Below are 17,929 nucleotides of genomic sequence, written 5' to 3'. Positions count from 1 at the left end.
TCCAGGACTATGTTGTTTGTGACCAAGTCCTGCCATCTGATGTTCATGATAAAACGCAGGCAGAGCTGGTGAAAACGCTCCAGCAGTCTAAGCTGTTTCCTGTACAGGACCCAGGATTCTGAGCTGTATAGAAGGGTGGTTACTACAACTGCCTGTATACCTGTATTTTTGTGGTGAGAAGTGAGTGGCTCTGCCAGATGTGCTTATGGAGCCTGCCAAAGGAGCAGTTTGCCTTGGCAAGTCTGTCAATGTCCTTGGTGATGGATTAGTTGTTGGATATTATGCTGCTCAGGTAATGTGAACTGTTCCACTGTGTTGAGATGGGTGTTATCGATGGTGATTTATGGTGTGGTGTACACTCCACGAGGTGGGGGCTGGTATAACACCTCTGTTTTCTTGAAGCTGATGGTCAGGCCAAAAGCATTATCCTCCTCAGTGAAAGTTCACAACGAGCTTTAGGGCCTTTTCCGTGTGTGCAAGAAGTGCGCAGTCATCTGCAAAGAGCAGTTCCAGAACATGTTGCTCCGTGGTCTTGGTCTTGGCAAAGGGATACAGAAGATTGAAAAGACTGCCATTGGTCCGGAATCGGATGTAGAGGCCTTCTGCCAGCTCCTCCTTTGCCTCCTGGAACATCAGGCTGAAGAATATGGAAAAAAAGTGTAGGTGCCAGCACGCAACCTGTCCGAGAGGCTTCCATTATGTTTTACCCAGCCTTTCTGTCCGACGCGTAGTTGCTGCACGATGCTACGGAACTTGGGGGGTGGGGGGGGCAGCCCAGTTTGGACAGTATTCTCCAGAGACCATCACGACTGACTGTGTCAAAAGCCTTATTCAGGCAATGAATGCAGCATAGAGGCCCATGTTCTGTTCCCTGCACTTTTCTTGTAACTGCCTCAGGAGAAAAAACATGTCTACTGTTCCCCTCCCTGACCTGAAGCCGCACTGGCTTTCAGGGAGGACTTCTTCAGTAATGGTGGGCACTAATCTGTCTAGTAGGACCCTGGCCAGAATTTTGCCTGCGATAGAGATAAGCAGTCAGATTTCACCCCATTGTTCTTGTATAGGGAGACGATAACTATATCCCGGAGATCTTGGGGTAATGCTCCCTTCTTCTCCCAGCAAGATGAAAAAAGGTCTGTGAGGCTGTCCAGAAGTGCATCTCCTCCCTCCGTGTACATTTAGGCTGGGATCCCATCGATACCAGGCGCCTTGTGCGATTTAAGTTTATTGATGACAGATGCAATCTCTGCCCGTGTTGGTGGTGTGTCCAGTTCAGTCCTCACTTCACGCTGTTGGATCTTGGCTTTGGATGCTTCTTGGACTGTCCGCTTATCTGCGAAGAGACTGCTAAAGTGTTGTGCCATCTGATGATCTTCAAGGGGCCTGTGTCTGGTGCAAGGGTCCATACACTGAACGTAGGGCTTCATAGAATGATTGTGTCCCCCATGTCTGCATACAGCTGTGTCCTTTCTGCAAGGTCTGTCCACCAGTTGTTTTTGAGGACTCTCAGATTTGTTTGCAAGGTTTTGCACGCAGCGGTGTTATGCAGCTTTTGTGACTTGGTCATTGGGACAGGCAAGAAGTCTGGAATGACACGGCGGTATAGTCTGGAGGAGTGATTCGATTTCCGGATCGTTCTCATCGAACAAATCTTTGTTTCCCTGTTGAGAAGCCAACCACCTCTGCAGCTGTGTCCTGAAGAGCCGTTTATAGACATTTACACTGCTCGTCAGGGTCTGCATCCATGCCTGAGTCTTGATGTTCACGGAGCCTGGTCTTGAGCTTCTTCTGGAATTCCTCCCTTAACAGGGGGAGCTTCTCTACTTGGAACTTTTGGGGTGAAGACCTTTCTTGGGTGGTGGTTTGATCCTGAGGGTGATCAATCTGTGGTCTGTATAGCAGTCAGCGCTGGGCATGACTATGGTATGTAGGATGTCCCTTGCGTCCTGTTCGCGTGCAGGGATGTAATCCAGTAGTTGCCAATGCTTTGAGCGCGGATGTCTCCATGTGGTCTTATATCTAGATTTTTGTTTGAACAATGTGTATGTTATGCAAAGATTGTGTTCTGTGCATAGCTCTAGTAGCATACGATCATTGTCGTTGCAGTTTCCAAATCCATGCTTTCCAAGGGCCCCCCACCAGAGGTCATGGTTCTGACCGACTCTTGCGTTGAAGTCTCCCATCACAAGAAGCTTATCTTTGCTGTCAACCCCCCCAGAGAAGAGTTCCGAGGACATGATAAAATTATTCCTTGCGACTTGATCAGCCTGTAAGGTTGGTGAATATACACTGATTATGTTGGCAAATTGGTTACCCTGGATGGGCAGTCGTAGAGACATCAGGCGGTCTCTGAATGGCCAATTGGAAGGCTCAGGGGATTGCCAGCGATGATGTTCTTCATGAGGCCAATGCCTGATAGGCATCTCCTCTCTGGCTTTCCCTGAACAGAAACGGTTGTAGCCCTGTGTTCAGTAAGGGATCCCTGCTCTGGAAAGTGAACTTCGCTGAGTGCTGCGATGTCAATGTCAAGTTTGGCAAGCTCCCTTGCCACGAGAGCCGAGTATCTTTGTGGTCGGTTCTTTTTATCCGAGTCCATCATTGTGTAATAAAGGACTCGACCACTGTGTCTGTCTTCGTTGTCCTTTATTCGGGTTCTTTACACTTGTCCCACACGGCTCTCTCAGAGACTCCCCGCTTGGCAGCTCGATGCTGCCGTCGCTCCCGTAGCCTCTCACTCCACTCCGATGCAGCTCCGCTGCTGATCTCCTCGTGCAGGCCTCCGGCTGCCCTCACTGCAGCCTCACCCGGCTCCCCGTTCCTCCGTGCTCGGTCACCGCTGGCCGACGGTGCCGAGTCTTATCCTGTGTGTGTGGCGATCTCGCCACCCTCCAACCTCCGCCCTGCGTGGCCTCACTCTATCTCTGTCTCCAACTCTCCCCCTTCTCTTCCGGTTTCTCCCCCTTAAGACTTGATCCCTCTCTCCCACGTGACCTAACTCCTCCCCCCGTGACGTCATATCCGCGAGGCCGTTTACGCCCGCATTACAATTGTGCAAATGTTCCAGCATGCAAATTGAGAAGTTTTATTTTTATTTCTTTCTGACCATGTAAAGAGATGCCCGTTGGCCGCGGTAAGCCAACCGGGTGAGTTGAGGCAAGCTTTGTTTAGGCCACTTTTCTAGGCCTCTCTCCACCAGCAGCAAGCAGTGCTGTCCCTAGAAAAGGATGTATGATGTTGTTGCCTCCAGTCAACAGTCAAATGACCAAAACGGCCGAGCCGCCTACATGCAGGTTTAAAGCTGCGGCTGCCAGTGTCATCTTGAACCTACCGTTTTTGCCTCTCCCATCGCTGTAGAACTTTACTTGTCCTCCCGCCTTAGCTAGAGTTTGTTTCAAGTGCAGATCAGCTCGCGCACACCAATTCCAATCTATGGCTCGTGATTACTCCACAGTGGCTCAGCGAGCTAAGATGACTATGGGAACCACACAACTGTAGGTTTTAATTTGGAGTGGCCTTCTCCTAGGTGAGTTGCCGCATCAAGCTATAAAGGCCCCACTTGCCCAGGGGGGGTACTGGGAATTATTCGATTGTACTTTGTCTGGGACCTCCCCCTCGACCTTACCACCATAGGTTTACCCAGCCAGGAGTATAACTCCCGACGGCTTCACTCTCAGAATCATTGGAACACACATGCCTTTCCACCACATCAAGGTGACAATCCTTGGAAACGCATGTGTGTACACACAGCATGTGTATACAGAATTAGAATCATGTGCAGAGGTTGTGTTGTGTGAAGTGTGCAGCTACCTGAATACAAAAACAAAGATGCCCCGTGAAGTCGTTAACAGACTGTTGGGGCAAGTAATGTTCACGAGCACCTGTGAAGGCCGGCACGGCACACGAGGGTGGTGGTGGGCAGCACCACATCCGAACACCTTTGTCTACCTTGTAGCAACGTTTACACATCTCACTAGGTACTAATTTGAGGCTGATTCGACCTAGGGGAGGCCCATGACCGGTTAAAATATTCGCCACTTACTGTATGTGCCCAGATGTGTTTGCGTGTGTCTGTGTACCAAGGTGTATGCAGGTGTGTGCATGTTTAGGTGTTTACATGCGTATAGGTGTATGCCCAGGTTTGTGTATGCGTGTCTATCTGTAACTAGGTGCGTATCTCTGTTTTGTGTGCGTCACCTCGCAGGTGCGTTTCTGCTGCTCGAGGGTGTCCTTGGGTAGCCGCTTGCGTTCCACCTCCATGGAGAGCCCTACCATGTACTCACGGCAGATTCCCACCAGCTGCTGGGCCTGAGCAGCACAACAGTGACACACACAAACGTGAATTTACATACACAAGCAACTCACACAGAGACAAATATCCCTCATGTAGCCTTTAACAGGGTGTTGGGGCAAGTGTTGTAAACTAAAAACAATATTTTAATTTACCAGGTAAGACCCACTGAGCTATGTAGCTTTTTTTCAGAAGTGACCTGGCAACACATTATAGCTCAACGACGTTGCTTTTCAAGTGGACACTTATAGCAGCCAAAAAATCGAAACGTATGTTTCTTAATGTGGAGGGAAAAACCAGAAGACCCAGAGAAATTCAACATTAGGATCTGGTTCGATCCGACAACCTCCTGCATACCAGGTGAAGTAGTTAACATCTCGCCACCGTGGCGAGATGTTAACTAGGTGCTAATATAAGAGAGTAGCACCTATGAAGGCCATTACGGTACACCTATGAGGGGGTGATGTGGGCAGTACTGCCACATAATGATGTTTTTACACGGTGCAAAAGGTACTCAATTAAGGCTGAATCGACCTCAGGGAGGACCAGGACCAGATCAGATATTCACCACCGATGTTGTCAGTGAGCAGGAATCGAACTCAGGTTGCCAGATTCGAAAAGACAAAGATCCCCCATGTATCCTCAACAGACTGTTAGGACAAGTGCTGTTAGCGAGCACCTACAGAGGGAGTGGGTGGCCAGCACCATGCCCGGCATCCATTGTCTTCCCAGTGGTGATGTTTACACACTGCACCAGTTACTCATTTGAGGCTGAGTCGACTGAGGGGAGGCCCAGGACCGATTCAAATAATCATCACTGGTGTTGGCCGTGAGCGGAAATTGGACTCGGGTCACCGGGTCCATAGCGCAGCGCGCTAACCGTTAACCTCGCACACTCAGTCACACACACTCTCATGCAAAAGTCTCACAAACACTCACAGCCTTCCCCCCACCCGCATGGCCTCTCCATCTCTCCGCACGCGCAAACGCACCTCGGCGATCTCCTGCTTATTGTCCACCACGAGGAGTGGCACGGACAGCAGCACGGAGCGGAATCGCTCCAGCGCTTCCTCAAACTTGCCGGCCGTGGTGAGCTGGTAGCAGGCCTGCAGGCGTGCAATCAGCTCTGCCAGGCGTACCCCCACCGCGGGCAGGCCCCCACGCGCACCCGCGTCCTTCCTGCAGCAGTGGCGGTAGTGGCATCATCATCATCATCATCACCACCGCCACCACTGTGATCAGTGGTTGAGGCAGCAGCATTATCACCATCGCCATTGCGATCAGCGGCAGAGGCAGCAGCAGCATTAGCAACGGCATAGTCGTCATAAATATCAGTAGCAGCATCATCACCACCAGTGCGATCAACAGCAGCAGCACCAGTTGCAGCAGCGGCATCATTATCAGTACAAATGGCAGCAGCATCAATGTCATCAGCAGCATCATCAATACTAATAGCATCGTCAGCACTAACAGCAGCATAAACATCAATACTAGTAGCAATAACATCGTCATCATCATCGCGAACAGCAGCAGCAAAAGCAGGAGCAGCTTCTGCATTGCTTTAGCATCGCGTTCCCACCGTGTTGGCAGCTCCCCCCTCGCCCGCCATACCAGTTGCGGTGCGGGTGGCCCTGCAGGGGCGGCAGCGAGGGCAAGCCCTGGTGCGCAGTGCGCCCACGCGACAGAGTCTGCATGAACAGAGGCTTGTACGGCCCGAAAGCCACCACCCCGACCTGGTCGTGCAATAGCTGCAGCACGCGAGAGAGCACAAACAGAGAGGCAGACAAGGATCCTCCATATAGCCTCAACAGACTGTTGGGGGCAAGTGCGGTTAGCAAGCAGTCCCTATGAACGAGGGGGTGGATTGCCAGCACCATGCCCGGCCGCCTTCGTCTTCCCAGTGACAATGTATTAACACAAAAAAACAAACGTACTCATTTAAGGCTGAATCGACCTAGGGGGGGCCCAGGACCAGTTCAGATAATTGTTGTCACCGGTGTTGGCCGTGAGCGGGAATCTAACTCGGGTCCGCCAGGTCCGTAGTGCAGCACGCTAACTGCTACGCCACCGCTCCCCACGCGTGGTCACAAACGCGGCACACACAGTCCATGCCGCCTGCACTTGGTTTTACGTGCCATCAAGAAGGGCTATTGCCTGAAAATTCACCTATTTTAAATTTATACTAGCAGGAAGTACCCGGCTTTGCCCGGGGGAAAAATATATTTAAAAACATATACATACACAAATACTAAGGTATTATAAAAGCCCGGCGTTCCATTTGTCTGTCAACAAAATTCTGAGCCTTTCAGAAGTCCTGAATTAAAAAAAAGTTCTAGAAAATGGGGGTAAAAAACTGATTTAAAAGGTTCCAAATGTTTTCGACCCCCCCCCACCCAATTTTTATTTTATTTAATAGGCATATACAGTATACCTACACAGCCTACATACAATAGAATAAGTTGTATCTAGTGACTCTACAGTAGTATCTACTGACTCTACAGTAGTAACGACTGGCTCTAAAATAGTGTCTACTGACTCTATAGTAGTAACTGCACACATTGGGGTAGGGGGGGGAGAAGAGGACATCACGCTGTTCAGGATTTTCCTCAGCCTGTGCTTCTGCTGCAGTAACTGTGCAATCTCTGGCTTGTTTTGTTTGATGCACGCTGCTCTGTAGTCCTCAGCCTGTGCTGCTGCGGTGCCTTCGTTGTTTGTTTGCTGTTGAGACAGCTGCTGCACCTCCACTGTTTGTTTTGCGCGCCACAGTGCCACCATTCTCTTTGGTTTGTTTTGGAGAGGCATTTTATCTTGTAAACAAAATAACCAACAAGTCTTTAATGCCAAAGAACCTCCCTCCCGTCCCTGCTCAGCAATCTTTTTTGTGTTGCTAGGGGCAACCGCGAGTCACATTCCGCGCATGTGCAGATGCACGCTTTGGCGTGCCCTCACAGTTATCATTAGGATCAGAGTACATTGTTACAAAGTGTGATTTTCTTCGTTTAGATTGGACCAAGGGCAAAAACAAATAGCAAGTGTTCGTTTGGGGGCTTAGTTTGTTGTATCTGTGTACTTGAAACGTAAACAAAATAGTCTGTCAATTAAGAGCTTTACAAGGCCCATACAGAGAGAGAGACAGACAAAAAATGACTTTTAAAAGGTAAGATATTCCTTCTAAGGCCACACTCCCGTGATCACACACGGTGTTGTTGTAGTTTGTTGTTACTGATGCGGAAGGTGTTGGGGTTCGTTTTGTTGTTGATGATTGTGAGGGGTGAGTGGAGGGGGGCTGTACTCACCCGCATGGCCGTCTCGAAGGAACCGGCGAGGATGTGGTCCACGGGCAGCTGTGAGTTTGTGCACCAGACCTGGAAGGCAACACAAGATACACACAAACATACACAGAACAGACACACAGATAGACGCAGACACACACCACAGATACACATACACGCACACAGACGCATGCACACACAAGACAAAGACACAACAGGGAGAGGATCAGTGTACATGACCCCACAAAGATCCCCCATGTAGCCTTTAACAGACTGTCGAGGCAAATGTATGTAAATCTGAACTTCTTTTACACGGTACGCAGCAATTGTGCTAATCAAAAGTGCTGTTAGCGAGAAGCACCTATAGAGGCCATCACAGCACATGTGAGGATGGGTGGCCAGCACCACACACAGCTGCCTGGTGCCCGTGGACCACACCTGGTGCTCAGTTGAGGAAGCCCAGGAAGGTTCAGAAATTCGTCACCGATGTTGGCTGCGAGCGGGAATCGAACTCAGGTTGCCAGGTTCAGAGTGCAGTGCAGGGCTAACCACTGCGCCACCGCTTCCCCACACAGGCACATACACGTTGCCTGTGTAGTGACAGAGAAAGGTCACTACTGTGTCGGCCCGTACGAAGGCTGGGGGCCCCAAGGGGGTGCCTGGGGGGTCACGTGGTGGAGGGATCCGAACCCTCCCAGAGGTGGGGGAAGTGAGGCGTGTCCTGGGAAGGGAGGCGTGGCCTGAAGAGAGCCAGCCACGCCGGGGCGGAGCCAGCCACGCCAAACCAAATATAAGCGTGGTGTGAACGCAGAGCGAGGCTGCTGTGGACTGTACTCCAAGGTGAAGACATCTTCGGTCGTCAAGTCCCGAGTCGTCGTCCTGGGCCAGGCAGGCCGTTGCCTGCCTGGTCCAGTCTGTGTCGTGTTCCAGAGTGTTAGTGAGTTGAGGAAGGTGGTCACCACCTCATGTAGAGTGTTATATTATTTACCGTTTAATAAATAGTGTTGCCTCCTAGTTGCGTGTGTGTGCACCTAATTCGGTCTTACTACATTTGGTGTAGAAGTGGTCATCGAACTTTCGCTGATTAATTTGAAGAAGCTGTACCCTTCGCTGCCATGGTGTAAAAGCTGGCAGCGAAGTGCAAGACCCAACCGGAGGTGCGGATGGAGGGTGTGGGTTGCACCTGGCCTCTCCCTGCGACGACCACGGAGTCTGGGGCCCCGGTGATGTGCCCCGGGGGATGGGCGACTGCAGCCTGCATGGGAGGAGGCTGCGAGCCCGGGCTGATCGCCATCGACGGCGAGTTGGAGCGACGTCGCTCGTCAACTCGACCAGCTGCTGGTGGCAAGGGAGTGGCCGGGTGTGGTGAGTGATGGCGAAATTGCAAGATGACGCAGCTGTGGCGTTCGCGCCGTTTCGGCGGTGCCGGCGTTCCTGCATTTCACTGCGGCGGCGTTCCCGCCAGTTTCACAGCGCCGGCGTTCCCGCCATTTGCACCATGCCGGGGGTTTCCCGCCACTTCAACGTGCCGGCGTTCCCGCCATTTCAACGTGTGGGCGTTCCCGCACTTCCCACAGCGGCGTTCCCGCCATTTTCACCGTGGCAGTGTTTTCGCGATGGCGGCGTTCCCGCCTTTTGCGCCTTGTGTGCTGCGCCGGCCTGGCGGCGCGCCGCTGCAGCCCTGTGATTACGGGCCTCCCTCCCCACATTGAAGTAAGAAGAGCGGGGGAGGGCATCGGTGGTGAGAGCGAGAGGGGCCCGTGATTGAAGAGAGGGTTTCGACGTTGGAGACACTGCTGGGAGGGACTTTTTCAGTTTGACTCTCCGGTTTTGTGTTCCTCGCGGACGGTTAAATACGGCGTCGAGATCGGTATCTTCTGGGTGTAGTTAATGATTAATTCGTTGTTGGTGTCCCGAGCTCCGTTGATATGCTGTAGGTTGCCGTGTTAACGACTCGTGTTGTTACATCGTTTTGTTGCGAAATCGCCATTGTTATTGTGTATACTGTATGGAGTTTCGCTCGTGATTGTCACGTGTAACTGTAAGAAACTTTGATCGTCACTGTTGCCAAGGTACAGACCGTATGGAGCTTTGCTTGGAATTGTTAACAGTGTAGGGAATGTTGGCTACTTGCTTGTGATTATTTACTATGTTCGGATTGTCTGGAGTATTGATTGTGTGTGTTGCCATGTGGGGACTGGATGGAGCATTGCGCCAAATGATTCACTGTACGAATTTCATATACTGCATATACTGTATTAATCAATTTGGCGATTCTTGGGGTTTGTGTATAGTTTTTTTGCTCTCAAAATTCGAATGCCCTGAGTCCCATGGTTAATGTTGAAGGAGATTTTGAAATGACAGGTTCGATTTGTTTCAAACTCACTGGTTGGTTCCTGTCCGTTGTTGCACAGATGATGTCTTTTGTGCGAGAATGCTCCTTGTGTTCTACATGGATCGGGGGTGCATTTCCGTTAATTGCCGTCAAATTGCGTTGCTCTCCACTCGGTTGGTACAGCTGCATGCTGCAATGCGAGTCTCGGAGACGATGTGTACGGATACGGGATGTGAGGTGTATTGTTGTGACCCATTGAATATTCGGGATCGTCACAAATTGTGCGTACCTGTTCGGCATTGGATCAGTTCTGTGGGGGATCATAATTCAAATTGTATGTGTTGTGATGGTGTTAAATTGCGATGGTGACATGCGGCCAGGGATTTGGAATTGTGCTGCTGGCTGTCACCTATCTTGGGGCGCAGGTCCTGACCAGGATGGCCCAGTGAGTGTTGCGTGTCTAACATGAACGTTGTGGTCCCGTCATGCAATGGCTGACGGCTTGACCTGACAGCCCGGAGATTGAAACACTCCGTGGCATGTCTAGCCTAGTGGGCTGTGCGCTCACATGGCTCGGAGAGTGTGGTCCCGTCATGCTGTGTCTGACAGCTTGACCTGACAGCCCGGAGATCGAGACACTCCGTGGCTTGTCTAGCCTAGTGGGCTGTGCGCTCACATGGCTCAGAGAGGGTGGTCCCGTCATGCTGTCTGACAGCTTGACCTGACAGCCCGGAGATCGAGACACTCCGTGGCTTGTCTAGCCTAATGGGCTGTGCGCTCACATGGCTCAGAGAGTGTGGTCCCGTCATGCTGTCTGACAGCTTGACCTGACAGCCCGGAGATCGAGACACTCCGTGGCTTGTCTAGCCAAGTGGGCTGTGCGCTCACATGGCTCCGAGAGTGTGGTCCCGTCATGCAATGGCTGACGGCTTGACCTGACAGCCCGGAGATCGAGACACTCTGTGGCTTGTCTAGCCTTGTGGGCTGTGCGCTCACATGGCTCAGAGAGTGTGGTCCCGTCATGCTATGGCTGACAGCTTGACCTGACGGCTCGGAGGTTGAGACCCTCCGAGGCGCGTTGAAACAGTGGGCTGGAGATTCGTAAGGTTCAGGTGGAGTTGTCCTGTTACGTTGAGACTGTATCCCTCAGTTGTTAGGGTGCATGTTGTGCAGTGAGTGAACGATGGGTCGTTCCAGCTCGGTCGGTACAGCTATATGCTGCGATGCGAGTCTTGGAGAGAGACTGGGTTAAAATCCCACCGATATGGCCGACGCGTGCTGCTGGTTGTGACGCCGCGTCGGAAAGGCGGTGGGGTGGTAACATGAAAATTCCCCCCCGATATGGCCGACGCGTGCTACTGGTTGTGACGCCACGTCGGAAAGGCGGGGGGGTGCTAACGGGTGACTGTCATTGCATGCGTGATTCTAACGGGGGGGGGGGCTGTGCTGGAGCGTAAGTGGGTTAGCCAGTTTTCATGTATATTTGTTGTTAATTCCCCATTTTCTATGCGGTTCCCTTTTACCCTCGTCGATTCTGTATATATTACGTGATTGTATTTCTTATCGGTCGCCGGTCATTTATTGATGTTGTTGGTTCGGAGGCACACCTTTTCGATGTTTCACAGTTGTGTTACAGCCGGGGACGGCTGTGTGTTTATACAGGGGGGGGTGATGTAGTGACAGAGAAAGGTCACTACTGTGTCGGCCCGTACGAAGGCTGGGGGCCCCAAGGGGGTGCCTGGGGGGTCACGTGGTGGAGGGATCCGGACCCTCCCAGAGGTGGGGGAAGTGAGGCGTGTCCTGGGAAGGGAGGCGTGGCCTGAAGAGAGCCAGCCACGCCGGGGCGGAGCCAGCCACGCCAAACCAAATATAAGCGTGGTGTGAACGCAGAGCGAGGCTGCTGTGGACTGTACTCCAAGGTGAAGACATCTTCGGTCGTCAAGTCCCGAGTCGTCGTCCTGGGCCAGGCAGGCCGTTGCCTGCCTGGTCCAGTCTGTGTCGTGTTCCAGAGTGTTAGTGAGTTGAGGAAGGTGGTCACCACCTCATGTAGAGTGTTATATTATTTACCGTTTAATAAATAGTGTTGCCTCCTAGTTGCGTGTGTGTGCACCTAATTCGGTCTTACTACACCTGTATAGCCACATATACTGCTGGAACCAGCGATGTCAGGCTGTGCATGTAGCATTGTGTTGGATTGCGCTGCTTGGATCTGTATTTAGTTATTTGTGTGTGTGTGTGTGGGACACACCTGGCTCTGGTTGGTTCCTTTAGTCGGAGGAACGAAGAATCCCTCTTCTCCGCCGGTGAGAGGTCCAGACGGCACATCCTATACACAACATCGAAGGGTTATCTAAACTATAACTATATAACTCTTTTTTCAGAAGCCATTTGTGGCCAGGTCGGTTTTACAGAAGCGTCATGGCCACGAATGGAATTCCAACGAGCGGCTGATCATATGAAAATGAAAAGTAGCCAAATGCTCTAAACGCATGTTGATTCTAAACGTGGAGGGAAAATCCGGAGGACCCAGATAAAAATCCACGCGACCATGGGGAGAACATGCAAACTCCAAATATAGACACGTCAGGGTCAGGTTCGAACACACCTCCTGCATACCAGGCCAGATAGTTAACATCTCTCCACCGCGGCATCCGATAATCTCCCTATCACTTCCTTCTGGCAAACCCTGGCAGCTGTTCCACATTTGACACCACCTAACCCCCAAGGTCTGCTTTCACAGTCCCATCAATGCTAACCGTCTGGCTTTAGGTCTTCCCCTTGTTACACAGGTGACACGTCCTTTCAAGGACATCTCGGAGTCTCATCATGAACATCACCACCAATCTGGCTTTAAGTTCTTTCCCTCCTTCAAGGACCAGTTTCAGAGCCGTATTCTTAAGTCATGGCTCAGCTCTGGCTTGGCTTCCAATTCTCAGGACTCCGCTCAGGCTTGGGCCACCACCGCTCTTCAGCTGATATCAAAGACGTGCGAGTGAGCGTCTCAGGCTTAACCGTGGCTCGGGGCTCAGGCTCAGCCTCATGGAAATCCTGAGCATGGCTGGGACCCACCACGGCTCAGAGCTGGCTCGGAAAGTTAAGCGTGCGATAGTTTTGCGATAGTTTTGAGCTAACAGCTCAGTTGAGACAGCCGAGCTGTGATGAAAAATGTGGGCCTAAAGAGTCTCAAAATCATCAACACCACCATGACCACCGTGTGGCTTTAGGGCTTCTTTTTCCATTGGTCACCAACCTCTGGGTGGCACTTCAATGCCAGTCTCCGTGACCTGCCCTTATCCTCCACCTTCCACGCTGTGTCCCACCCATCTCAACCTCCTTTTCCACCCGACATACCTTGTCCCACTCATCACTACCTCCTCCTCCTGTTCCCAACCTCAAAGTTGCCTACCCCATCCTCCTCCACTCCTACCCACCGTGTCCAACCCATCACTACCTCCTCCTCCTCCTGTTCCCAACCTCCAAGTTGCTTACCCCATTCACGGATATTACATCAATCTGATCTCTGCCTCTCTGATCCTGCATCACCCACCAGGTCGGGGGGCAGCTCCAGGTCCTCGTCCACGTCCCAGCCGCCGCCCTCCTCAGCCGCCTTTACTGCCGCGTCATCTCCGGTGCCCTCCACTGCGTCCGCAAAGCCCTCTGCGGGAAAAAGAGTTGCCCGCTTGCTCTCTCACTCGCTCGGCGGTGGTGGTGGCTGTGATTGTGGTGGCAGGTGATGATTGGTGGTAGTCGTGGTGATGATGTTGGCAGGGGTGGTAGCGAGTGATGATGATGGCGATACTGCTGGTGGTGGCGGTAGAAGTGGTGGTGGTGGCGGTAGTAGTGGTTGGGCAGATGCGCTAAGTAATTGGCAAGTATCCTATGAGCCACGAGGGTTGCACCGTGGGAAGTGTCCATCCCGTACCTTCGTCCAGCACCAGCTCCGCGTCATCACCCCAGCCCTCGCCACCGCCCACCTCCATGTCCAGGTCAGCAGCCATCTGTCCTGCCTTGCCTACTCACAAAGATTCCCCGAAAGCAAGTGCTGTTAGCGAGCACTATGCAGACCGGCACGGCACATGAAGGTGTTGGTTTACCAGCACCATGCCCGGCAGCCTTTGTCTCGACAGTGCTGATTGTTTTACACACACTGCACTGGGTATTATTTAAGGTGAAGACGACCTAGGGGAGACTCCAAAATTGGTTCAAATATTCGCTGCCATGGATGTTGGCCGTGAGCGGGAATAGAGTTCACCGCACAGCGCAACACAAACCACTGCACAACCACTCCCTACAGGTACATGCATTTAAAAGACAAAGATCTCCCGTATAGCTTTAACAGACTGTTGGGGCAAGTGTTATTAGCGAGCACCTAAGGAACATGCAAAGACAAAGATTCCCCGTATATAGCCTTAACCGACTGTTAGGGCAAGTGCTGTTAGCGAGCACCTATTAAGGCCGGAACTGTACACGAGGGGGTGGGTGACTAGCACCACGCCCAACTGCCTTTGTCTCCCTAGTGACGATTTTTACACACCACACCAGGTACTCATTTGAGGCTGAGTCGACCTAGGGGAGGCCCATAAACGGTTCAAACAATCGCCACTGGTGTTGGCCATCAGTGGGAATCGAACTCGAGTCACCAGGTTCAGTTAAGCACCTAACGCGCATACACACACACACTGGTGTTAATTTACACCCGTGTACATTCACACATGTATCTCCGTATCCTATGTATCATTGTATCTCAGTGTCTGCCTCAGCGTGTCAGAATCCTGTGTCCCCTTTCTGTCTTTGTGTCTCAGTGTCCTGTATTCCAGTGCCCCTGTTGCAGTGTCTGGTATCTCAGCGTCCCCTTGTCTCAGTATTTCGCATTTAAGTGTCACATCGTGTCCCGGTGTCCTGCATGTCGGTGTCTCCATCATGTCTCGGTGTTCCTGTACATATAGGTGTCTCATCGTGTCTCTGTGTCATCTCCGTGCATCTCTGCATCGCGTGTCCCACGTATGTCCACACCCTTGGCAGCCATGGCGCCCTCGAAGAATCCCTTGGAAACGGTGAGGAGCGGCCAGTTCGTGTCCAGTGGCATCACGGGGGGCGGCGGCTGCAGCAGCACGGCATCTGCATTCACCTCCGGCAGCTGCACGCGACGCAGGCCGCGTCATTACACATGGCGTCACACATATCAAATAAAGATCTCCCGTGTAGCTTTAACACTGTTGGGGCAAGTGCTGTTAGCGAGCACCTATGAAGGCCAGCACAGCACACGAGGGGGTGGGTGGCCAACACCACGCCCAACAACCTTTGTCTCCCCAGTGGTGCTGTTCTTACACACTGCACCAGGTACTCATTTGAGGCTGAGTCGACCAAAGGGAGGCCCAGGACCGGTTCAGAAAATCGTCACTGGTATTGGCCGTGAGCGGGAATCAAACTTGGGCCGCCAGGTTAGTCGCACAGCGTGCTAACCACTACACTACCGCTCCTCATGCGTCACACACATCACACACGGCGTCACACACATCACATACGGTGTGAGGCTTTCCTGGGTAAACGAGTGGAATAATAATAAGAATTTTAATGCATTTTATTATATTCCTGGTAATGATGGTAATATGTTCAGAAGCTAAATGCCAATGTTGAGCTCTGCTGCTAGCCACGAGAGCGTTTCAGAGGAGAAAGTTCGTGTAGTTTTGTTGTTACTCCTCCATTACAGAAGTGCAGACAACAGTAGTTTACTACGTGGTCCACAGTTTGGGACTTTGTGATGCAAGGCCACAGCCGCACCACTGTGGCTCCGATGATGCAATCGATGGTTACGCCATCAGTGTCTTCTTGGAGGTGGAATGCCAAAGGCAGGAGGGTGTACGATTATGTTTGGGTGTCTGATGATGTATTTTTATTTTGGGATGTCCACATTGTGTTAAGCTGTTTTCAGAGCAACAGCATTCTTCCGGATACGGGTGGTGTGATTCTCAGATGGTGACAGCGTGAATCACACAAGTGGGCGGCAGAGGGGAGGGAATTGGGACTGGAGTCTGTGGTGAGGCACACTCAATGGACACTCTCGCTCTCAAGAGCGCTCTCCTGATAAATCCTCACCGTCTCCTTCTCCAGGTCGAACTGGGCCTTCAGGCCGTCCGCCTCCTCGTCCAGGCCATGCGTGGCGGCCGTCAGGTACGCCAGGGACTCTGCGTGTGGCACACACAAACAGCAGAGCAAGATCCCCCACATAGCCTTCGACAGACTGTTGAAGCAAGTTCTGTTTGGCCAGGTGGCGGTGACTACGCATGCCCTGTATTCCAGCGCTGAGGTGGTTCGCCACAATGATGCTGTGAAACTCCCTTCCCATCAGGGTCAAGGAGGAGCCGGACATTGGCCTGCCAGAATGAGGCAGTACAGCAATCAGGCGGACTCCACCTGTGCCGTCTGTACGGGTACGCTGATTTCCACCCACGTGTCAAACACTTATTAAGTGGCCGATAACACATTAATAAAGGGTCTCCATAAAGTCCCTATCTATTTTTCTGAAATCAAAGCAATTTAGGATAAATTTCGCAAGAATAATAACACTGGTCAACACACTTTTTCTGGCATAAGGTATTCCAACGGTTTGAAGGTAATTTTGGGGTGCCGATTCCAAATCTGGCATCAGTGTTTGTCTATCACATCAGGTTTTTGAGATATCAAATATTGCATTTTCAATAAAAACTGCAAATTTATGCTCATATACGAATAGCTAAACAGACATCCATACAAGAATAAGATAAGATACAATATACAATAATGAAACAAACATTTAATGAGCCGTAGCACAGTTGTGAGAGTGACTGCATATCAATGTGAGTGAATGCATATTATCATGTAAGAATTGAATTGTGAAGATAAGAAAAATATGTACAAAAAGGTCATTCACAATAGTGATGTTACATCTGCATAAACGACCTCTTCTTTGACGATCTCCGATGTACAGCTTGTCAAGGACCAGCAGTAATCTGCCACCATGTTTGAGTCCCATCGGCCTTGGTAACGTTCTTCCATAACTTTAATGTCTTGATGAAAGCGTTCACCTTGCTCTTCGCTCACGTGACCCATGTTCTCTGGAAACTGGGCCAAGTGACTATGTAAGTAGTGAACCTTGATGCTCATTCTACATCCAAGTGCTTGGAAACTCAAGAGCAGCTCCTCCACAAGCTCTCGATAGTTGTCCGCTTTCCTGTTCCCAAGGAAATTCCGCACCACATCAGAGAATGCATTCCAAGCTCTAGCCTCTGCCGCAGTCATTGTTGTAACAAAGTGTGGATCCCTGATGAGTGCTCTTATTTGAGGGCCATCAAATATTCCTGCCTTTTACTTCTCGGCACTGAGACTTGAAAAGGTTGAACATATATAGCTGAAGCAGTCTCCAGTGTGATCAAGAGCTTTGACAAATTGCTTCATTAACCCAAGTTTTATGTGCAGTGGGGGAAATACAATTTTATTCCTATCAACCAGAGGCTCATTCTTGATGTTCTTGTCACCAGGCGTCAAACTGATTCTTGGTGGCCAGTTCTTTTTAACCCAGTGTTCTAATGACCCAGCAGAAAATTAACCATTTTAAAATCAACACAAATTAGCCATCCATGAACATGGTATTCCAATTGATCCAGAACAATCTTGATGTTGGCATACTCTTCATTCATTTTTACAGTGTCCTATTGGGATTTAACCATATATATTTCTGTTGTGAAGTAACACACATTTCAAACTCCTTTTACTACTGTCAATAAAAAGTCTCCATTCACTTGAATCATATGCGGGCAGTCCCATATTGAGAAGCCCTTCAACATCATTACAATAAACAAGTTGACCATCTGAATGGAAGTACTTTCGCAGTGCTGCTTCTCTGTTACGATAAAAGGAGACACTAGTGCCAGGTCTGAGTAGTCCTTTCTCTTGCAGCCTGGAAGCCAACAATTCAGCAGACTGCTTTGGCAAACACAAATCTCTTACAAGATCATTCAATTCAGGCTGACTAAACAGATACATTTTATCACAATC

At 50.9% G+C, this 17,929-nt stretch overlaps 1 protein-coding gene across 1 annotated transcript in view; it reads right to left on the bottom strand.

The window, feature by feature from the left end:
* COPA (coat protein complex I subunit alpha) overlaps nt 1-17,929 on the bottom strand; it is a 79,770-nt gene that overhangs the window by 12,930 nt on the left and 48,911 nt on the right. The window contains exons 22-30 of the mRNA XM_078882386.1: nt 15,992-16,080; nt 14,909-15,032; nt 13,818-13,907; nt 13,443-13,552; nt 12,144-12,221; nt 7,585-7,653; nt 5,900-6,036; nt 5,281-5,467; nt 4,195-4,305 (exon numbers count right to left, since the gene is read on the bottom strand). Of these exons, the coding sequence (XP_078738512.1) occupies nt 4,195-4,305; nt 5,281-5,467; nt 5,900-6,036; nt 7,585-7,653; nt 12,144-12,221; nt 13,443-13,552; nt 13,818-13,907; nt 14,909-15,032; nt 15,992-16,080 (995 nt within the window). The remainder of the gene's footprint in view (nt 1-4,194; nt 4,306-5,280; nt 5,468-5,899; nt 6,037-7,584; nt 7,654-12,143; nt 12,222-13,442; nt 13,553-13,817; nt 13,908-14,908; nt 15,033-15,991; nt 16,081-17,929) is intronic.

The sequence above is a fragment of the Lampetra fluviatilis genome, chromosome 65 (assembly GCF_964198595.1).
Source record: "Lampetra fluviatilis chromosome 65, kcLamFluv1.1, whole genome shotgun sequence".
NCBI classification, from domain to species: domain Eukaryota; kingdom Metazoa; phylum Chordata; class Hyperoartia; order Petromyzontiformes; family Petromyzontidae; genus Lampetra; species Lampetra fluviatilis.
This window is presented reverse-complemented; position numbering and strand designations above follow the sequence as displayed.